This window comes from Scleropages formosus, chromosome 13, assembly GCF_900964775.1.
Source record: "Scleropages formosus chromosome 13, fSclFor1.1, whole genome shotgun sequence".
In the NCBI taxonomy this organism is placed as follows: Eukaryota; Metazoa; Chordata; class Actinopteri; order Osteoglossiformes; family Osteoglossidae; genus Scleropages; species Scleropages formosus.
This window is the reverse complement of record NC_041818.1, coordinates 5,013,206-5,037,284: the sequence shown is the minus strand read 5'-3', so window position 1 is coordinate 5,037,284 and position 24,079 is coordinate 5,013,206. Positions and strand designations below refer to the sequence as shown.

The 24,079-nt window shown below is 42.4% G+C and overlaps 1 protein-coding gene across 3 annotated transcripts; it reads right to left on the bottom strand.

Moving 5' to 3' along the window:
* Positions 1–8,527: 8,527 nt before the first annotated feature.
* Positions 8,528–17,475, bottom strand: LOC108925197 (charged multivesicular body protein 1b-like). Of its 3 annotated transcripts, none has more exons than XR_001965388.2 (9): positions 17,298–17,475; positions 15,916–16,013; positions 15,655–15,801; positions 14,323–14,391; positions 13,715–13,822; positions 12,875–12,918; positions 12,429–12,501; positions 10,896–11,593; positions 8,528–9,553 (listed from the first exon to the last, which is right to left on the bottom strand). XR_001965388.2 is itself a non-coding variant. In XM_018736993.2 (8 exons), exons 1-8 carry the CDS (start codon positions 17,311–17,313, stop codon positions 11,549–11,551), a joined length of 600 nt encoding a protein of 199 aa, XP_018592509.1. In that variant the 5' UTR covers positions 17,314–17,475; the 3' UTR covers positions 10,091–11,548. The 3 variants fall into 3 exon arrangements, 1 of the variants encoding a protein (XP_018592509.1); XR_001965389.1 differs by having other exon boundaries at positions 11,493–11,593; XM_018736993.2 differs by lacking the exon at positions 8,528–9,553 and having other exon boundaries at positions 10,091–11,593.
* Between the last annotated feature and the right edge of the window lie 6,604 nt (positions 17,476–24,079).

Genomic DNA, 24,079 nt, shown 5'->3' with positions numbered 1-24,079 from the left:
CAGGTGGCAAAGGCAAAAACGCTGCAGAAGCAGCAGTCCAAAAATGCACCTTGGAATAAACACATGATGATTCGATCGATTGATGACGCGATTTTGCACGAGCCGAGAGCGCGCGCACATCCTGCTTCAATAAAGAGCTCAGTCTGAGGCGAGTAAAAGGCCGTAGCAAGAAGCACCGCTCTTAAATTCCGTAAACGTCAAGATGTTCAGCTCACCTCAGCAAGAAAAACAACAAAAAAAGTCATAAATTAAGTTACACTAAAATGGTTCACTTCATTTACAACGGAGTCAAACTCTTCTCGGTCCGACTGCCTCGTAAAGGGCCAAGTAGAGCTTGGAGAAATAATGTCACATCTCCCGAACAATGTTTTAACATTTCCCGTTATTCCTACACTTTACTTTAAATATTGGCAGCTCCACCACACAGCCGCCTCTCTCCTTCTCTACATCCTCGCTGCAATACATAAACGAAACCTGGTTGGACACGACGAACCTCTACTTAAATATCAGCTTTTAAAAGTGTGTATAGAACAAAGAGCGTGCGCCTGTCAATGAGGAATAACCGAAGACGAGAACAGCACCTCCTGCTCTCCAGATAGAAATTCTTAGTGCATCAAAAGGTTTATGTGCAAATGTCCACCTCATTAGTGCCTCCTTTCTTTCCTCCGCTTAAACATGTGCGCAATGATTTCGTTTCGGTCTCATGGCTATTATTATGTATTATTTGTCTACCCCCCGCAAGGGTTTCCCAATATCATGGAAGAAGAGAATCAAATGGCAATTTAACTGCCAGAGACTCAAGAACATGTCAGCACAGTAGTGTGTGTGTGTGTGTGTGTGTGTGTACTCTAGAAATGGCAGGAAAAGCGGTAATGACTGGAGCCCGGGCGGGAGGGGCTACACGAAAGTCCTCATCATGTCACCGCACTCAGGTGCATCATTATTAATGCAGCCCATCATTATCGAGTGCGGTCCGTGAAACTGCCTTCCAATCAGTCCCTAACATTTCGCTTACCTGTTGAATATAACCGAATTTGACGTTTGGCGGCACCAGATCCCCCCATTTGTCCAAATTATACAGATTCAGTGTAGGGGTAATTGCCTGCCTTCTGATAACCACGTGTCAACGATACGCACCTGTCTAATCAATTAAGTGTTTCTGGCCGCTCTCGCACCACTTCCGCTGCACCAAATCAGAGCCACATGGAGCTGTGGTGCGACGGCCCTTGCAGTACTACACACGCCGACACACACACAGTGATTACCTGACAGTCTGGCTTCGATTAAGACTTTCCTCTGTGTTTTCTGTTCAGGGGTCCCACATGGGCGGATGGGGCGGAAGTGGAATTCAACCCAGGTTTTCTCATGAAGCACGTCCGAATGGAGCTGTTTAATCAATATAATGTTATAATATTATTATAATTTCTGTTCAGCCATTTATCTGAATTCAAATTTTGGAGCTCCAATCAGTGCAATTTAAAACTGATGCTGAATTGACAGTGAAATCTGAATTAGTAACACTGAGGTACAGAGTATTTCTGGAAAGCTGGCAAGTCCGTGCACATAAAATGCTTTTCTGCCACACAATTAACTCTTTGTTCAGGAAACCCTGAAAGCTGCTAGGAGGTAAAATCCTTGAGTGGTAGCATGGAGTCACACAGATGAACAGGTAAGATATCTGGAGAGTGTAGCGCTGTACGACCAGTTTCAGTGACAGCCTAAATTTTGGGTTCTACTTTCATAAGCTTGGATGTACCATCATGGACGGAGTGACACCGAAGGATGAAAATGAGCACCAGGAAAATACATCTATGGTCTGGAGGGAACGAGTGAAATCCATACGGCAGAAGGAGAGCTCACCTGGAAGTCCACTCAAGGTGGGAGCAGAGTTTGCCTGGGAACCAAAAGGCTGGCTGGAAATATAGTTGAAACATGTAATTAACTGTTACATTCTACCATGTAACAAATAATTATTAATTATTTTACAATTAATTAAGTAATTAATAATTAATTCTGATGTGAGGTTATCTCCTCAGCTGAATTCTTGGGGTAAATTTGTTAAACTGAAATGAAAAAATAATTCCAATGAATTTTTAATTTTGCATTAAAGACTGAAAGTTTTAGGTTCAAATATAAAAATGTTGAACGTCCTCATAGTTAAAAAAAAAAAGTGTTTCTTTAATCACAACAAACCTTTCTTAATCTAAAGAAGTCTATAATCATGCAGAATAAATTACATGAAAATAAATTATTTTATGCAGTAGGGACATTTCTTTCTTCTCCTTTTATGAAGTGAATTCAGGCTACTAGTCCCTGTACTAAAATAACTCACAATGAATAAATAAAAGGAGCTCTTCAACTGGCAGCCCGTCAGGAAAAAATAATGCAATGTGAATTCACATATTTGACAGGACAGAATTAGAGAGGTCACATTAAACACACGCACACACATCTGGCTTTACTAACATGAACCAATTTCCCTCTCATTGCAGGGCAGTTAGGAAAAAACTCATAGTAAAATATTCATGAAACATATACACCAATAACTTCAAGCAGGTAACTTACTAAAATTTGAGGCGGAAAGATTTCCTTTATTTTCCCTTCGTTTTATTTCGGTACATTTTCTTCAGTGTGGTTACATGTTTACAAATATATGATGGTGGCTTTAAAAGGTGAGTCACTGTGCTGATTGAAACTACAAAGGAAAAAATGTAAAAAAATACAGACATTTAAACCAGATCTTATGGACTTTGTCAAGCAAATGCTATTTTTAACATTCTTTAATTAAACTCTTGAAGATTAGAATGCTTAAGGCCATTTTAGGGAAATGTACACACAGTAAACCTTGGCTCTGAGTTTGACCTAAATGTGGACACCCAGCAGATGAAGTGACCAAGCATGTAAGGTCTCGATAATTTAGGAGACTGCCAGACATACAATAGATGCAGTAAAGTACATTCACTGAGAAGAAGGGTAAGGCCTCTGATGTTGCAACATGTTTCTTGATCAGCTCTTGTCTGTATTACCCAAGTTATGATGTCCAGTAACCCATCCTTCATACACTGCACAACAGTCCAAATGCATTAGCACCATCCTGGCTCTGTTCAGGTTTGGGTCTGATTAGACTGTGCATGCAAGGTTTACATTGGACTATGTTTTCTCTGCAAACTCAATAAAAGAAGGTTATTTATCAGGTCACCTTATGGGATGTGACTGAATGGTGTTGTAAAGCTTAAAGTGGAACCAGCTGCTGGCAAAATTGAATTACGTCCAGCTCATAATGTGAAAAGCAGGGGCAGTTTAACAGCTTATTAAGGAGCTTTCTCCTCTCCCCAGAAAAGAACCAGGACTTTCTCCGACCAGGCCTGTGCACTTTCTCCTCTGGTTGGCCTGATGTGGATATTCCTACATTCCACCTCCCCATGGTACACTAGTGATCATTTCCTCTGAAGAATATAATAAAGAAAAACAAACTGAGGGCTGTTTTTGGGAGCATGAGCTTCTCAAAAGAATGCTGCAAGGTGCAAAATGAGAAACGTCAAATTAACCAAGAAACCCATAAATGTGTGGCGTCTGCCTGCACCTATTTAATGTGCTATGGCAGAATGCCCTCCCCATCTTGATGAGCGCAGGTCTTGTCTTTAACTGGATTTGTGCTCGTCCAGCTATATGAGAGCAGATTCCCTCTTGGAGACAGCCTGATGTAAGAGCAGTGGAAGGGCAGGCCTTCTGTGTGGGCATGCCTGTTGCTAATCCGTGAACAAATGCATGGCTGGAGAGGTCAAGTGGACGGTTTATCAGGCATGTGTTGGCCATCTGCCCAGCATTTAAGGGGCAGTGGGATCAGGTAGACCCAAGAAGGAAATGGAATTAAAAAAATCCTTCCTTTCAGACTGATGGCAGCCTGCATATACTGGTAGCTGGCAGGTTCCCTTACCACAGAGCAAGGCATCTCAGGTCCTGCAGTCTTCTACATTATGCAGAATCCTGTTCAAAAAAAGATATGAGGAACATTTATGAGCTGGGTGGCATCCATACCTCCCCAGAGCAATACAAGCACACAGCTTTCAAGCCTGACTGGTGGTCAAGGGTGTGTTGCCCCGGCCAACCCTGCCTCCTGGCTTACAACTCCACTCGCCTTGCAGCTGACGTCTCACAAACAGCTCATCCCGGTAAAATTCCTAACCATTTTATCTCCAACTTTGGAATTGTTGATTTGGCTTTATGAAATAGCAGTCCTAGCTCCACCTTGCCCCACCTTCCACTTCCTGTCCCCCCTCCCATGCCCCCAGCCAGTGTGAAAAGGAAGTGAACTGTAGACGGAGCTGTCAGCACGTCTCTGGGAGTCGAGCAGCACCAACAAATGCTTTCCACATTCTGACCCTGGCTGTCCATCAGCTCGAGTGCTCCCTTTTTGGTTCCCCCCGCTGCTCCTGTTATGGGTTCTGATCTCTTCTCCAGGCCGGCAGACCCTGCAGGAGCAACAGGGGGCTGAAGAACCCGCAACCTATGTTCACGCGTTCAGAATTCCTGTCCCTGATGCTCTGTGGGGGGTTCTAACTGTTGGTTTCCCAGCCTGCCTGCGGGCTGTATGGGTAGTGTGGAGAAGGTACTGTGCCAGGCCCACAGCTGGCACAAAACAAAGTCGGCTCATAGAAAATAATACTGAGCCACCTGATGGCACAAATTTATGTCACCAAGGGCGAGTACTAGGGATGCTTTCCGAGACTGAGTTAGACAGTGCTACTGTCAACGTGGTGTGTGCTGTGCCAACCTCAGATGGAGCACCAGGAGAGTCAAAAACCACCTGAGGACTGTCATACAAGAGAATAGTGGGCTACAGCAGTGTATCGGTGTGCTTCATTCAGCCACTGGCTGTGTACACAGGCAAATTTATTGCAGTCCATGGGAAACCAAAAGGCAATGAAGAATATAAAGCAACCTCTTCCGATCCAAAGTGTATGCTCATTTGGAAGATAACACTCAGAAAGGCTGGCTGCTGAAAGATTGATGATGGGCAAGTTGGCCTACTTCCTGTGGGTGACAGGTTATTTATACCTGGCAAAAGCCTCAAGCTGCAAAGAGGATGGCTTCCCCTGTACAAGATGCTCCTGTGGGATGGGTATCGGATAGCTGGGCTTGGCCAGGAGGTGATTTAGTGCTGCCCTGCTGCCCATGCTCTCCACAGGTCCTGCCACTGGGCTTTTAAGTACTGCCCTGGGTCAGGGCACTGGGATGGCCCCAGGTGCTGCTGTCAATCCAGACCCTGACCTGCAGGATATGCCGGGCCAGCCGGCGGACCTCACTTCCCTGTGCTGCTTAATTGATTTCAGGGAGAACCCCTTCACCCCCAGGCATGCTCATGCACTGCCCAAGCCTGCAGCTACTGCTGATCCCCCACACAGCCCGCTGAGTGCTGTCAACGGTAATTCAATTAGAGACGCGGGAGTGTGACTAACTGCAATCACTTTACCATCTGCTCCATCTCTTTCTCTTCTGTGCTGGTGACGGTTGCTCCTTCCATGCAATAAACACGTGTGCAGCGGCATGGATATACCAGCACTTCCAACAGAATGGCCAGGATGTCTGGAGATGGACTGTACTAGCTCACCTTTGATGTGGTGAATCAATCCAGTAGTCTTCGGACTCGGCCTCCCACTTGGGATCTCTTACCATCCTGCTACAGCTACACTCAAGAGTTTGCACACCATCAGCGTGCTCAGTTACTGAAAATGATAGGGACGAGCTCACAGCCATAAAAGCCTGTCCCGGAAGCACAGGGTGCGAGGCCAAACAGAGTACACCCTGGATGGGGTTCAAGTCCACTAATGCTGTAAATGAGAATGTAAAACTGAAGAAACAAGATAATTTAGAAGGAGCAGGTACTGTAGCGGTTACAACTGCCACCTTTGCCTGTAGAAGTTGCAGGTTCCAATCCTACCTCTTGCTGGAGTACCCTTGATCAAGCTACTTACCCTGAATTGATATAATAAAATTACCCAGCTTATGAATATGTAAACAGTTGTAGGTAGTTCAATATTATGTTACTTTAGAGAAAAGCTTCAGTTAAATGAATAAAGTACATTTAGAAGGGCACCTGGTGCTCTCTTTCGCAGCCCAAATATCTTGTTTTTCCTGAGTCTTCCTTAGCTTATTTCAGTAGCATTACAGTCCTCAGCGAAACAACTCTCACCCCTGCCAATGACTGACAGCTTCTCTGGTTAGTGAAAGAACAAACGTAGCACAGGGTTGTAACTGGATCACCATGGGGCACAGAGTTATGTCCTGAGTAAAAGAGGGAGTCAAGCTGGGGTTGGGAAGAGTGGAATGATGGAGCCAGCTGACCTGAGGAGAGGCAATAAACCCAATTTGAAGGCGGCGTTAACACGTTGGTGAGGAAGCAACGCATGCGGCAGAGCGGCAGCTGACTGATGCCCTTTGTGTAATGGAAGCTGAGGAGAGCCCCCCGTGATGAAGCAATTGGACACACACATTCTAACAGAGGGCAGAACCAATGTACGTGGCTTCCTGTGTCAGGCTGGGGCCCCGTGGCGGCTGGCGTACACAGAGAAAATTGAATATTTCAAGCAAAAGGGTGTTTGAGGGGCTGCCTGACGACTCTGACCGGGGGATTGGGTATGGTTTTGCACCCTGGGAAGATGTTAAGAGGTGAAAGTGAGGCGTGGAGCAGGGGAGGGTGTGTTTGGACACGTGTCGGATATGCGCAGCACCCATCTCGACACTCCGTGAACTTTGTCAGAGAATGCAAACACATGAAACCTTGGAGACAGCAATGAGAGCTGAAGTGATGCACGAGGATGAACTACTGCAGCGAATCTGCTTCCCTACCTGGACAGCTGCAATTCTGCTTATTGACAGTACAGGGAAAGAGATTTCTTTCAAAAGAAAGAAATGGACAAAGAGCTTTAGAAACCGATGCAAGCACAAAATTGTCCAAATGTTGTTTGATACCTCCTTTTTGTTGGTACACATCACTCAAGTAGGTGCCTATAAAAGTGAGATTCAGACAGTGGCTACAAAGGCAATTGCAGCAGAGGGCGTTTTTTTGCAGCTGCTAGAGAAATTGGGTCAAAAAGAGAGTGGGATTCAGAAGCTGCATTAATGTCCTGGGAGAAGCAGAGAATTTACTGTCAACATCTTTGCTGACGAGATGAACAAGTCCAGTTTGATAGAAAATTTATGGCAGCTGGATGGGCCAGCAAAGAGACTGAAGATTTCAGTCTTGGGAAGGTTGAGTTGTCAGTGATGATTGGTCATCCAAGTGGGTGTCAGAGAAACGTGCTACGATGAAAGAGGATACATGCGTGTCATCAACACTGCAATGATAAAGTGAGAGATGAGCATCATCTACATAGTAAGAAAAGCTGTGCGAGACAGAGATTATGGCAGGGGAATTTTTATCAGTGGAGGATGGTATGGAACTGAGTACAGAGCCCTGTGACACACCTCTTGAGAGAAAGTGAGAGGCAGTTGTGTCACTCTCCCTGGTAAGATCTACATGATACGTAACATCCAAACCATTTCAGTGTTGATTCTTTGATTTCAAACTGTTCTAATGAGATAAATTGGACCAGATGCTTGACTGTCAAATGCTGCAAAGAGTTCAAGTTCAATTCAGACTGAGGAGAGGAAGATGGCTCTAGCAGACTGGAGAAGTTCTGACCTTGCAAGGAGGACAATCTAAGTGAAATAGTGTTCTTGAATCTGGACCGATGTCTGACTCGGAGATTGTGCTGAGCCAGGAATGCTGACAACGAACTACAAATAGTATGTTTGCAGAACTTGAAGACTGCTGGTTTAAATCTTAACAATGGGCCCATTTCTGATTATCATAGTTACATTTATTCATTTTACTGATGCTTTTCTCCAAAGCAACTTATAATGTCAAGTTGCTTACAACTATTTACCCATTTATACAGCTGGGTAATTTTACTGAAGCAATTTTAGGGTAGGTACCTTGCTCAAGGGTAGTACAGCTGGAGGTGGGTCATATATCATATATCTAATTTCAATAACCGTATTGTCCTGGTCAGAGTAATGGTGACCCAGAGCCTATCCGGGACTCATTGGGTGTCAGGCTGAGGGGATACAACCTGGATGGGATGCCAGCCCATCGCAGAGTAGCCACAGACTCATCCATTCGCACAACTTGAAAGGAAACTTGGAGTCACAAACTCAAACTGAACTGAATTTGTGGACTGAGAGAGGAAACCGAAGCATCCAGAGGAAACCCATGCAGACACAGGGAGAATATGCAAAATTCAAACAGATGGAGTGTGCATGGAGGCCACATTCTCTTGCACGACTCATGTTTCTGCTTATTATTAGAAAAGTAATTGAAGTCCTTCTGTAAAACAACCAACTTTACAAAATGGTACCGCTATTAGCTGTTTGAGTTAAAAATATCATTTTATTAATATGTCACAGAACTGCAGAAGGTAACGAAGAGATGAGTAGTTCAAAACAACAACAGCAGTAATTCAATGAATCCTAGGATGGACTGGCATCTTGTCAAGGGTGTACCTTACTTGGCCTTGTCTCTGGGAGGGTAGCCCCCAGACCACTATGACATGGACTTGGACAAGCTTTTAAGGATAGGGAGTAATCCAGTTAGGACAAATTCAGACATATCCAACAAACAGTAGTGAACAAAATGTGTAACCATATAGTATGTGGATCTTAAAATTACAAGACATTAACTGTGACAGCAAGTGAGTGCAACACCTGATCTAAACCATTTCTAGAAGGACCTATTTTGCAGAACTGTTGCAGAATAACCGTGAAATGACTAAGCATTGCCAGGAAAGCACAAAGTTTAGGAAGAATATCACCTGCTTTGGGAAATGATCACATGGAGTTCTTTACTGGAACTGTCGAGAGGAAAGGGTCATCCTCTCTGCCCCTTATGAAGAAGTGTTTACCTCTTTGATACTAAAAAAAATTATACCTAGAGTAACATGAAGTGAAAATGTGGTGCACAATGAGTGTAAAGACAGCTTCTGCCCAGCTGGGCTGCCCATCAGCCCTTGATTATAATTGGGCGGGACGCAGCTTCCCCGAGAGGCAGAGGTCATGCAGCTCTGAGTTTGGGGCAGCTGCCGGGTGGGGGTTGGCACGCGGACTGCAGGCTGCACCGGAAATTGGTTGCAGCTGAAGGTCGATTCAGCCTCCCCTTCATTGGCACGGTAATGACGGCTTGGCATGCGAGTGACTGAGAGCTGCTTCCGTCACAAGTGAGACATTTGACCTCCTCATCTGTTTCCTGTTGGGGAAAAGGTGCACAGGCTGGTATCAAAGCAGACCATTTAGAGCTCAGCCAAGGAGAAGCAGGGGAGGATGGGCAGTTAACAGGACCTGCCTGGTGTACAATTGTCTGTGTGTGTGTACATGGTCTGGTGACTTCTGCTTGCCAGAATGGTAACATTGGTTACATTTCATGATGGGACAATATCTTATAGTTCCAAGTGTTCGATGTCTTGAAAGGGATGGGTTGACATGGTGTGTCCAGTGCAGCAGGATCTTTTTACTGCAGCTGTAAAGGAGGTAAACAAGCCCAATTAAATTCAGTTGTGCAAATACAACACGTTTTCCTAGTAAACTTGAACTTGTCTACAAATTCTTCCCTCCTGGCTGTGTCCAAAGGCCCTCTGTAAAATGTAGCATTAGCATCGTTGTATATATACGGCAGTTTGTAACAGAATTGTTTTGTGAGAGTATAATTATAACTGCATAGACTGTGTTTTGGAAAATGAATTCACCATGCATAAATGCTCTGATTGCTAAGAAATTCTCTTGCTATTGATGAATACAGATTCATCAAGTACAACAGTCCAGTCATTTGTACTTTGATCTTAAAAGTATGTAATAAAGAACTCAGTATTTTGTATGAAGCATAGAGGTGTCCACTAAAAATAATGAACTGATCGAAAAAACTTTTCATAAGACAGAAATAATGACTGAATGTAACAGAGTCCAGTTTCACGAGAAGAAAAATTTGATAGCAAGTCCTCAGCATCTGAAGCTCCTTAAGACACATAAGAGGAGCATTCATCATGGTAGCAGCGGTGTGTATTGATCTCCTCTACTTCAACAGAAACACGATGAAGTGATCCCTGTAATGTCTGGCTGGGCTGTTCCATCTGAACAAGCCAGCCTTGTGTTAGCATCCTGAGCGGATGTGACCTCTCCCTTCCAGGGCTTTGGGGCAGCCAGAAAATCCAGCACCAAGCACAGTTTACTGCAGCCACAGACAAGGAGGGCATGTAACTTCACGTGAGTACATACATCTGTAAACAGCTACAGAGTTGCTTTCACTGATTTATCTTCAACTCAAATTTTATTTTGACAGTTCAAAGGGGAGAGTCTTTAAAAGCAGAAAAAGTCAGTTTGGAAATCCATTCAGAAGCTTACAACACTTCCTATTCTCCACAACAGCCGATTTTCACTTAAGATCCTAAGCAGTTTTCCAAAAAATTATGCGGACAGTAAGCCACATCACATGGCACTTTATGTACACGTTCAATGTTAAGTAAAATGCTTCTCGGAATGCTGTAGGACTGAACATGCTGACCTGTGAACAAACTGTTCAGTTTCAGTCTTCAAAATGCACACAGACTGCCTCGCACCTGCGCTCAGATTCCAAGGTAAAAAGAGACTTGACTCAAAATTTAATGGCAAACAGTGAAATTCCAGAACATTTTGAAAATGTATCAGAGTTACACATGAAGATTTACATTAATTTCGTTAAGTCTCTCAGTGCACACCTCTTTAAAGAGCAAGTGTATTGCTCAAAAACAAATGGGAAACATTTTAAATGTCAAACGTATTTGAGACAGAATACTACGAAAGAAAATCTGCATCCTCAGTAAACTTACCAAGTATCAGGAAGCGAAACAGTCAAAAAGGAAGTAGTCTTGTTCGGATTGTCTGTCTGATACACAGTCATGGTGCGATGACCATCAGTGCAAGGGTGAAACCACCAGCCCATCTTACTCCTGTTCTTTTACTCAAATTTACTGCAAGCCCTTAAAACATTTGTCATCCATATGATAACTACATATAAATATACTACCGTCATTACACAGAACTCAGTCAGTTTGCTAAATAATATTAGAAACAGGGAAAACAAGAGGTAAGTACAAATATGTATGTGTATATAATGCTTATTTGGTTTTCCGTTATGTTAATGTATCATATTGTACAAATATATACAAACACCCCATGTACATACACAAAATATATAGTACCTTTTATGTATATACCTATAGAATATCTCGGCCCTTTTAGCAGTTTGAAATTACAGCCTTCAAATTCAACAGAAAATGGATCCGGGCCATTCGGTCCACTAGAGTCTTATCTCAAAACAGTACTTCTGCTCCAAGATAGAGGTTATGACAACAAAGAAAAGAGAGAGAGGAGAAAAAGAGATAGTAATCTTGAATGAGGGTCCCTGTCTAGGGCAGTAAGCGTACATGAAAGAGCATCCAGAACTCTGTCTCGGACAAACTGCTTGCTTGCACCCGCTCTGCTAGACCTGGTCTCGGAGCTTGGCCAGCCGCTGTGACAGCTCGTCCTGCAGACAAACACAGGTTGTGACCCAGCATCCCGTGTGAACACAATTTAGTCTAAGCGTATAAAAAGGTATTAATATCCATAGAGGAATCAGATATTTAGAGACAAGCACAAGGCAAAGTATTCAAAACAACTAACAACAATAACATCAATAAAAGTAATCAACATAACAATGACTAATGAAAACAAGATATACAGTTCCAGAGATAGGAGTAGGTCCTGAAATTCTAGGGCAGCATGGTGGTGCAGTGAGCAGCCCTGCTACCTCACAGCACCTGGGTGGTGTGAGAGAACATATGTTCCATCCTCACTCAGTGTGGGTGAAGTTAAAATGTTCTTCCCATGTCTCTGTGGGTTTCCTCCAGGTGCTCTGGTTCCCTTCCACAGTCCAAATACAAGCAGTTCAGGTGAACTGGTGACTCCAAATTGGCCTTAGTGTATGAATGGGTGAGAAACTATGTGTGCGTATGGCTACCCTGCAATGGACTGGCATCCCGCCGAAGGTGTACTCTCCTCAACCTTGCACCCAATCCTTCCTGGATAGGCTGTGGTTCACCGCGACCCTGCTCAGGACAAGCGGTTACTGAAACTGGATGGATGGAACTGAAATTCTGACTATGAACAAATATTAATAAATGTACTGTATAATAAAGAATAATTCTTATATGAATAATTTACTTTGCTGCCCTTTATAATTTCATACTGTGCTGCCCTTTTTAATTTCCCGTTAAATAAATGATTAACAAAATAATACCCAATTGTGTCATGGATCCCAGTCAGTGTCATGTTTCCGTTACCAGGCTCTATTACACCTGTGTGTTACTATGTGTGCGTACCTGCTCTGTGGATGCCACACTACTGGTCACTGTTCCGGTCTGGCCCTGGGGAAGCTCCATGTTCAGGTCCAACCTGCAGAGATGATCATGTGATCAACAGCACTTCAATAGGCCAAAGTAATTGGTGTTTCTCAACTGAAACGAGGGGTCCCCTCGCCCACACACACGCCCAGACGCTAGCCCAGCAGAGCTATTCTTGGTCATCTCCCATGGGGGTTTCATGAACTCAATATGAAAGCCCACGCTCAAGGCGTCAATGCAGTTGAGGTTTCCTGTTAATTAGCATCTGCTGGTCTGCCACGCTGAGATCTGAGTAACCTGTTATTTGACCCCTCCCCCCAAAACCCACCCTGGCCTCCTTGCTCAATGGCATGAGTAACACAGAGAATTTGGCTAAGATGGAATTGAGGGTGTTATGGCCAAGAAAGAAGAAAATGGCCACTTACCCAGCTTCATCTGCCATCTGCCGCATCAGGTTCTCTACCTCATTCTGTAATACACATAGCCTGGCTTAAATCGCATGCCAAATAGGTGTTAAAATGCCCAGTGAAAACTAATAATTGGATGTCACATCCCATGTTTAACATGGTCTGTTGGTCAGGAACAATAAGTCAATATTAGACTTAGGATACATTTACTCAAAAAATATTTGCTGTTTATTGTGGCTTATACCTGCAGCTAGTACAGAGTAATATGAAATAAAATGAGCAAATTGCTCAAAAATCAATTGCTGTGTCTGCACTGAAATGTAATTCTTGATATTGATCCAAAAAGTTGAAACTATTGGGCCCAACATCCAGAGCTGAGTCTCTAACATAATTATTAAAGGTCTTGGAATAAGCTGTAATTAAATAATTATGGGTGTTAATAACAATTAACACACTACTGTATTACTCTTTACATACCATAATTTCTGTGTCTTAGTGAAAATAGATGACATGTGGTAATAAGGAATGCATTATATTTTTTTCACTTTTTTTTTTTTTTTAAACAAAAATAGGGTCAGTGCTATGCCAAAAGAACAGATTTTGAGGACTTTTATTAAATGACAGTTCTCAGGGCTAACCACAAGAGGTCAGTAGCATCCAGGCAGCATCTTTCATTCTGGTACCTCTGATGTCCTCAGAGAGAAAATGGAACATCTTGTAAATGACCAATGACAGATGCTGCAGATGATGACCATGGCTGTCAGTTAGAAGGTGAGTAAGCTGGGTAAGGAGGACTATGTCCTGCAGTATGCCAGCACACAGAAGTGGCAATTCAAACAGGTGATTCTGAGCTCCTACCTCTGGTGTAGTAAGAGTGGTTGTGCTACTCATAGTGTCCTCCATCTGTGCTGTCTGAACATCCAGTGTCTCAAACTGATGTTCAAACTTGTCCATGAGCGCTGAGATCTGGAGCAATGAAAGAAACCAGCACTCAGCAAAGTAATTCAGATGTGAAGATGGTACTCAGATGGTTGTATTCCTTAGAATACAGCTGAAATGGAGTGTCAATTAACCTTAGAAGTTACATTATTAAAAGAAATGGTTTCCAGAACATATTACTGCACCTCAATTGAGTTAGTTCAATATATTACTGTTGCACTTATAAAGGATTTTTCCTGGTGCAAATTAGAGTAAATTCCTTGACAAGGGGATGCAAAATAAATGCTTTATACAATCTATTGTACAAGAAACCAACATCGAAATTTTAATCACTGGATTCCCAGGGAAATATGCCCAAAAGTTACATTAAAATCTCAAAGCACAGCTAAGAGAGATGAACACTTTACAGAGATTATTAGCAAGGGTTAAAGAGTCTCTGGCCCAGGTAAGTAGTTTGTAGAATGCAGACATGGCAGTCCACAGTGGTTCACAGGCAGAAGGAACTCTCATATGGCCATCCCCCTTACCTTCTCCAGATTCATGCTCTTCAGAGTTGCGTCCATGCTCTTTACCACTCCTGCCATCGACTTTGTAACCTGAACAATAAAAGGAGGGGGGAAAAAAGCCTTAGTGTCTGCCCTCTCTCCACCTAAATCTCCTGGTGAGCCTACTTAGTGCTTACTAAAATAAAAGGGCAGAAGCGGTCTAATAGCCCTTGCAAACAAATTGGAGAAAAGATTTGGGAAATTGTCTTTCTGTAATCTGAATACTGAAACAGCTACAACAGTAAAGGGAGTGAAACTCGAACAGAAATCCCTTATAATGCTAATCCATATCTTCAACTGCTACACTACCTGTAAGGAAACAACAAAATTCAGAAAACAGCTCACAAGGCAGGTAACAGATTGAAAGGAAAATACTGTTGTTGCTGCCAGTGGGAAATCTGCCATCGTACCCTAGTGAAATAGACTGAAGTCAAACTACAACAAAATTTAAAAAATATACTGTATATTACTGCACAGTAAACTGCAATGGAGAAAATCATGTGTTAGGGAAATAAATGGGGTGCTAAAGTGAATATCAAATGCGTGAATGTTATATCATTGAAGTCATACATCATTTAAATTATATATCATTTAATTGATATTTAATCCTGAAGGAAAGTGCTCATACAATACCAGTCAAAACGCTGACTATACCCCGGTAACCTGAAAAATAGCTGTATGGGGCAAACTGGACAGAATAGTAAAAATAAAGCCCTCAGAATAAAAGAATAAAAAATAAAGACCTCAGAAAATATGCCAGCTCATTTTCTGTTGAAAATTTTATACTGATTGATATACTGTATTGTTTTTATGGAAAAGTGTACTCAAACATCTGACTGGTCCTGTAGTTTTTTTTTTTTATTTAAAAAAAAGCTGCTTTATCAACCTTAATTGATCCTCATACTCCTGAGGAATTCAGGGTTTTAATCTAAGGGTGACTGGTAATACACAAACCATATATTATTTAAATATGTTTGTGAATTTTTTCTAATAAATATATATCCGAAAATAGCTTTTTACTTCATAAACACAGACTTTCTCTGTTAGATTCTTACTATGGTTAATCCGCTTCCTTAGTGGACAACTGAGAACGGCATAGATGGCCTGCCATTTTAGCAGCAGATTCCAGCTGAATATTTTTTCTAAATTAAAGTCATATTGTTTAAAAATTCTTTGGCAGAAATTTGCAGGGTATTTGCATGAAAATAAACAGCAGTTCTATTGACACCCCTCAAGCTCAACAGCTGTCACAAAGGTGCACAAGGCATGCATAGTGAGATCCTGTGGCATGTCAGCTACACGGGTGCTCTTCACCTTATTTGTGGTGACTGCTGTCTGCACCCTGGCAGCTACAGCATCCACCCGTGCGCTCATCCTCAGGAAGTTGATAGACTGATTCTTCTGCCGGATGGCATTCTCCGCATGAATGCGGGCCACTTCCATGTTTCCCTTCTGAATGGCCTATGGGAGAAAGGGCAAAGAGGTGATTCAACTGCACAACCCTCCAAGTACCTGAGCTCACTGCAAAAAATGGTTGTTGCGATATCAGTGTTGGGTTGTTTGACAATCTGACACCTTCTTCACTTTTGTCTTCTCTGCCTTCTCCTCTTTATCACATTTCTTTGAGTTCCGCTGCAGCTCTTTGGCGGCAAACTTCAGGTTGAACAAATGTTCTGCAATCAGCAGTTAAGGAATCCAACCTGTGGCTAGACACGTTCTGCACTCAGGACTGAACAGCAAATAGCACATTTGTAGAACAGCAAACGGGAAAAACTCAGTCACACGTGAATGTTGGTAATAAGGTCCCACGTCACATGTCAAACCAACACAGCAAAACAGTGTGAACCCAAATCCACCAGAATAAGCAGCAAGAGATTTTGAGAAAAAACAGGATGTATGACAACTCCTTCTGATAGTTATTACGAATATCTGAAGAAGATTTTCTAGTTCGTTTATATATTTAATACAATTTTTTTCCCACACATCTATCTAAAATGCTAAAGCGTTCCCAGCAAAGTCAATGAGAGTCATTTTTAATATCGGGCTGAAATAACAAGTCAGTAATACAAAGCAAAACAGGATTAATTCAACTGGCTTCCACAATGTTTACTGCTGCTGTGCCGTGTTCCTGAGTGCTGTTGATCAATAGTCGGAACATTATCAATACAATATAGAAACACTGCATGTTTTTAGGAGCCTGTCAACAATCTGTACTGAGCAGGAATCTGAGAAGACAATGAATTTTTTCATTTTCATTTTTAATTCCCCCCCCCCCCCCCCATTTGAAGTTCACAACAAAATGAAAATATCTTTAAAAGCATTTTTACTTGCATTATTTACTTACACCTAGATCTGATATTTTTCAATAGAATCTAACTTGTAAATGGGGGCATCCGCATTATTAACCTTTTACTGACTAAGTTACAGGTAAAGAGATGATTGAGCAAACTCAAAGATACAAAGAAAGAAAGAGATAAATAAAATCAAGGCAGGACCCCACCTCAGCAGGTCACAACACACTTGTTTACACTAAAAATTGCACAAACACAGGTAAAAACGGGGGAGAGGCACTGATGATATAACATCACATGAGTCAGTTCTACGAGCACTGCTTTTACATTTATGCTCCTCCGAATATCCCACAAACTTCAACATGATGATGAAGAATCGAGTCAGTGAATTCGATGAGTTTTAATTTGTACGGCACATGATGATGGTGATTAACAGTCGTCCTGCTCATAAATTCCAGTCATTCGTTTTCAATTTCAAACTCAACTCCAAATCCTGTTACCACGGAAGGGACACTCATCACATCAGCTGACGAACGAACCATGATCAATCTATCTTCCACGTTCCAGGGACCAGGCTACGTCTCTTCTTCGACCAAATTTTCAACCTGTCTTTCAAATTTTCAAAACCCGCCTGCTGCCTCTCAGTTTCTGGAGTTAGAAGGATACTTTCCATGCTCGACATGACTCAGACGAGCGCCCAGGGAGCTCCCTCGCAGCCCCGTAGCCCACCTGCTTAACTACACCAGCAACAAACACTAAAAGTAGCTGCGGGACGACGGGTAGTAACGGTAGTAACACTTCTAACGGTATTTTATTTTCTTCCTTTCCGCTTTGTAATAACACTTCCGGGTACATACGCCACCGCTGGTGACGTCACAAACAGCGCTACGCCTTGAAGGGGCGTGTCCCGGATACGTCACAGGTGTTCGTGAGCGCATCGGAGGGAGGGGAAGGTACGCGTGGATGTTTTTTTTATAGACTTTGTTCTCGACTGACAAACGAATTTAGTGACGTTGCATTTTATTTTGGGGAACGAGCTGGTAGACCTTTTCATATACATCCTCTACTTGAAGCAAGAGTTTTCGTTTTGTGATTTGATTCAGCCTTTTTGATTACTTTCACTCAAGCGTCAAGTGTCTTATAATACATTCATCAATGCCACTTTTTTCGTAATTTAAAGTGTTAGTTCATATATTAACTGAGCTTTGAAATGTAATTGTATACACACATTTGTATATATTACATGCATTTATTTAGCAGACGCTTTTCTTAAAGCGACTTCCAGTGAACTCTATGTAGTGTTACCAGCCCACACACCTTATTCACCGCGGTGACTTACACTGTTAGATACACTACTTACACTGGGTCACTCATCCATACATCAGTGGAACACACACACACACACACACACACACACACACACACACACTATATATATGGGTAAACCTGAACAGCATGTCTGTGGAGAGGAGGAAACCAGAGCACCTAGAGGAAACCCATGCAGACACGGGGGAGAACATGCAAACTCCACACAGACTGAGTGGGGATCGAACCCACGTCCTCTCACACCAGGCATTGTAAGACAGCAGCGCTAGTACTCGCTGTAGTGCTGTGCTGCCCCACTGGTGATGATTTTGCTTTGTTTACATTTAAATTTATTCATTTAGCAGACCCTTTTGTCCAAAGCGACATACATCTCAGCAAAAGTACAGTTTATGCATTACATTGAGAGAAGGAGATATAGCTCCAGACATGTGACTCAAGCAAACCTAGTTTGTTGCCTACCACTTGCTGCACCGAGGTTCATCGTTCAAGTAGGTGCATAGAACACAGGATAGGCAAATCCTGATACCCTCCTACCATTTTTTTTTAAATAATATTAAGATACACAAGCAAGCAAATACAATGCCAGAGTGGTGGCTGATAAAAAAAAGTCATTGTCAAAGCATATATATATATATATTCTGTATTGTTTCCTATATATATATTGGAAACAATACAGAAATATTTAATACAAATAACACATAAAATACTCATAAATACCTATATATATACTATATATATGTGTGTGTGTGTGTGTGTATAATACGCACACATACATATACTGTATATACATTGTACTCATCTAACTGGGTCCCACACAAAAAAAAAAAAAAAAAAAAAACTTCTACCCAGTGTATATGGAACTATATACTACTCTTTTCATACAACTTGCTTATTATTTTGCACAAAGGTTTGTTTCTCACGTTTCGGGTCTTTTGTAATACAAACACCCTCAAATGAGCATAAATTAAGTCTTAGTCAAATTGAGATCATCTTGTGTCAGATATGTGTCAGTGTCTGTACCCAGCACCTTAAGAAATATAGTGTCATCTGTGATCTTGTAAACTTTATTTCTTTATATCACAAAGAACTATCAGCTAAATTATGAAATTGTCTCCGTTCAGTGGGTTTCCTGTCTTTCAGCCTATACCTCTTATTTAAACTCAGGATCATGTAAACCCTGCGGTGACTGATTGACTGACAGAAAGAAAGAAAGAAAGAAAGAAAGAAAGAAAGAAAGAGAAAGAAAGAAAGAAAGAAAGAAAGAAAAAAAGAAAGAAAGAAAGAAAGAAAATTTCTGTCCCCCCAAAAAAATTAAAATATGCTGGTGTTATCATTGGCATGTATAAAAATGCCTTTTGTGAATTTTATGTGACATTTTTCATCCAGGAGCTGATCCCTCCCCCCAAGAAATACAATTGTTTCTGACAGAGATAAATCTCAGGACTCATTATTACACCATGAGATGCAAGGTGCACACGGAAGACTAGTTGCTCTCTGCACATTTTTCCCACGGACCGCATTTTCACGAAGCAGGGCGCGTCTGGAGGTATCCGCGGAGTCAGCGCCTGTCACGCCGCGCGCTCGCGTGGGAGGAGGCGGGTGCCCGCGGCTGGCGCAGTAAGCCCGTGCTGACGGAGAGCGCTCCTGATTGATGATTAGCTGCGCGTCTCTCTACATCACGGGAGCCGGGAGGGATGAGTCACCAGCTGCTTGATATGATATTCAGCGTGGCTGCCTCGCGCGTGTGTGCCGTCTTGCGGGGTCGGACCACACCGCCGCTCTTGCTCGAACCCCGAGCAGTACCGAGTCTAAGGCGATGCTCACATAGTGGGAGAAATCTCATTTGCTGACTACCATTAACATTTGATCAATGGCTTGAACCAGTTTTCGATTTATAATGTGCAAAAGATGGTTCAATCAAAAAATATTCTCATGTATATTAAAATCTGCAAGCAGTACAACTTAACATCTTTTCGAGCTTTCACTTATTGTCTTCTCATGCCTAGTGTATGTTTCCAACTATTGTGTTCATATTTCTTCTTTCTCGACAGGCCCTCTCTCTATTGTCTCTTGCTTTCCAGAAATATGATCTTAGCTCCAGTAATTGCATCATTAAAATATCCACATCCATTAGTCTCCATTAGAAATATAATTAAGGCAGCTAGCATTAAAATTATGTGTTTGCTTGATCATGGTGAGCTGTGAATAATAATATGTGCAGATTCTTTGTCTTGGGTAATCAGAGAAGTCCAGTTTGTGCTTGGCTTTTTGGGGCAAAAGATCTGCAGGACCAAGGTCTAAAATGAGAGTGAAAATGCTCTCTTTCCTGACAGTGACACAACCATATAGTTTACCTGTATACACAGGCTCCAAAATCCTTGTTGTTGTGACTTAAAAAAAATTAACAGAGCAATGTGCAACATGATGCCTTATTGTGAGACTATGTGTGGTGACAATAAATATTCCACAGGATCGTAAATACTGTCCCTGAAACCACTTGTCCCAAGCAGGGGTTGCAGTGAGCCAGAGCTGAGCTCCTCAACACAGGGTGCAGGGCTGGGGGGGGACACACATCCAGAACGGCACCCCAGTCCATTAGAAGGCACCCCAAGCAGGACTCGAAGCGCAGATCCACCATAGAGCACAAGCTGGCCAAGCCCACTGCACCACCATGCCCCACCGCCACTGGATCAAAGAACAAAAGCAATGACCACTTTGCAGGTTCTCACCGGAACACATTCATTGTAATATACAGTACAGTGATTCAGCTTATCAAAGCAAAGTGACTTATTAATTTGGCAGAAGACAGCTTTGATGTCCTTGATTGTCCAGTGACAGAGTCCTTATCTTTCAGCATTACCAGCTAATGCAGTTGCCTTTGTGCTCTTTTTCTGCATCGCATTATAGCATTCTGCCTTTCTCTCCCTGGAAAACCATGGGTTAAAACGTAAACTGCAGTATGATCAAAAATTAAATTGAAGCACAATAAATAATGTGGAAAAAAATTCAGAATGAATTTATAGAACCACAGTCAGTGTCAGGCCTTCTACTGAGAATTGTGCCAGTGTTAATATGTGAAGTTATTCCTGAGCATTGATTTTTGCCTTTACTTTGCACAAAAAAAATACAAGGATTACCAGGGTTGAAGCATGCTCCTTCCATGCTTGCAGGTGACAATGTTACAGTAGGTAGTGGATGATATGCAGTTTCGCATGTCATTTTATTAACTCAACTATAGAAGCATAAGTTGCTACTAGCCTAGTGGTTGGCGCTACTGCCTTCGGACACCAAGGCTGGTGGTTCTAATCCTATGTCTGTTTATAGTGCCCTTGTGCAAAGTGTGTCTCATATGATTTTTCTTGCAAAACAACCCAGCTGTTGAAATAGAGTAGTTGTAGATAGCTTAGTATTATAAGTTGCATTGGAGAAAAGTGTCAGCTAAATGAATCAATAAATTATGTAGGAGCGGAGCTGCGTGTGAAATCAAACCAGCACCTATAGAGCCAGGCCTTTTCTGTTTCTAAGATGTTCTGTTTATATTCTACATTTACATGTGGGCCTAGGAACCCTCTGTGAACAGTCTGGAGGAAAAAAACACCTACGGGGATATGGTCCACCGTAGCAGTAGGCTGTGAACCAGATGAACTGATGACACAAGTGAAGCGTCCTTGGCACTGTGACACAATTTAGAGTGCCACCCGAAAAACAGTATCACGATGAAAGACATGCAGCAAAGCCTCTGTTCCAGCATTCATGTTACTTCTCAGAATTATGATGCAAAGTGTCACTGCCAAGGCAAAAGTTTCTTTCTTTTTTGTTTTAAAAGAAGTATGAAGCCAATGCTATGAATTTTAGTTGTATATAAATACAACATATTTCACATGAAAACATCAATACAGCCAGTGGATACCTGTGTACTTTACTGGGGTATGAATGAAGGTCCTTATTCAGGAAGTGGCAAGGAATTTTGTTTGAGACAGCACCATCTCATCTGTGAAGTTTTAATCAGGTTTGTGCTGTTACATGTTGTTTGTTTTATGAATACTGGATTGTGCATGCACATATACATATGCATATGCAGTCTAACCTCGTGTAAATTGTTCTCAACGTTCTCTGCTTTATTTGTCATAAGAAAGTGACGTTAAGGAATGTATAATTAGCCACCATCAATTTATAATAGGTCTTTCATATACTGTCCAAATCGTATAACGGCTTGGTCGTTAGAATGAATGGTATCTGTAAATATACATATACATATACATATACATATACGCCCAGACTCCTCTTCTCTTAGGGCAAGGTGCGAAGGTGCGTCTATACCATCCGGACCACCTTAAAACCATGACGCCACGTTACCATGGAAACCAGTTTACGCTACAGGCTCCAGGAGAAAACAGCGCGAGACGCCCAGGAGTTCCATTTCAGCACCGCGCTCATCTCGGACAGCGACCTCGCGCACCACCGCGCCTCCTCGGACCCGACACCCCGACACCCAGCTCCTGGCACCGACCCGTGAGGGATTTTAGCAAGTGGACAGCAGCCTCGCGTCCCGGCGTGCATCGATCTCGATTCCGTGGCAGTTTGGGTGAGCTGGCTGTTCCACCTGCATGCAGCATTAGGAGCACCGACACGGACACCGACACCACACCGCGGTCTTCCGTGATCCGTGGGTGTCTCACGGGAGCTTTGTGTGGCGGCACGCGGCTTGTCTGCAAGAGTGTGACCTGGCAGTGATTTATAACTACTTACAGTTACAGTCCTACTTAGATTATTCTCTTACCAACTCGAAACGAAAAGGTGAAAAAGCGAAACCGCAGCATACACACGCGTACTTTATAATAATAATAATAATAATAATAATAATACTATTAACCTGATTTATCACAGTCCAGTGCGAAAGATATTTGTTTACTGAGTGTGTTAGAGAGTTAATCTGGAATATAAACTTCATACTGACTAATGACTTTATGTGAAATGGGTTTTTCGGATATCCAGTTCCCTGGAACAGTTGAAATGCTGCCAGAGTTATTTTATACAGCTGTGTGAGTCTCGGATCACATTGCAGAAGGTTCAGCGTCGTGTCCTGTGTCGAGCAGTTCGCATGATTATTATGTTCCTTATTGACCACACGCTCCTAAATGTAGTACAGTACTTTCTGTTATTTATGTTGCGCTGTGTTTTTATGCAACGCTTGGCATGTGTACTTGCGAGAGCGCAGCACTGTGTCGGGGAAGGAATATTTTGTCTAGTAATTTGATGACACACTGGACATCCGACATCAGTTATAACTTATTTTAATCCACACCGTAAAAGATCTTGACAGTGACAAAAACATTTTTGACTATACAGTGTATTCATCCATAATGTCCAGATAAGATTTCAAACAGACACGCATGCATGTACGTCTATATATATATATATGTATATATATACATGCATGTGTGTCTGTGTGAAATCATATATATATATATATATATGGTGTCATCTGTATATGGTATTTGTTGGAGAGCTGTCTTGTTCACTTTGTGAGCGCACCCAAGTTGTGACATCTCAGAACTACGGACGCTGGTTTTTCTGGCGAGGAACAAAAGTGTGAGTTGCGGTGCAGAAGTTGCCGGTGTGTGTGGCACCTGAGCTTCGTTTTCATGATGAATCGCCTGCTTCACTCACTCACAACGTCGTCCTCTCGAAAGCAATTGGCTTTTCCCGTCAATAAAAGGTGAACATCTGTTACTTCTCTGTACATTGTCCCGAGTGTGTTTGGAGGCTATCCGTGTTCAAGGATGAAGAATGAGGTGGAGGAGCGCATCTGGGTGCAGTTTTTTTTTTTTTTTTTTTTCCCCAGCTATGAGTCACACAGAGCTGTTTGCAGGAGTGAAGGAGGGAGACGTGGGAGGGGGAGGATAGGGCTGGACAAGGTAGGCTAAATCCTTCCCCATCATTACACTTCCAAAACTGTGAACCTGCACGCTTCTTCTTGGTGTGTTTTTGCCAATGATCTTGAAGTCTCTGTCATTATCGTGGGGCTAAGGATGATCAACTTTAGTGCAGCATAAAGGAAAAGAAAAAGCTCAGCTTTGTACTTGGAGTGTGTCCCCCAGCACCACGTGTAAACTTGAGAT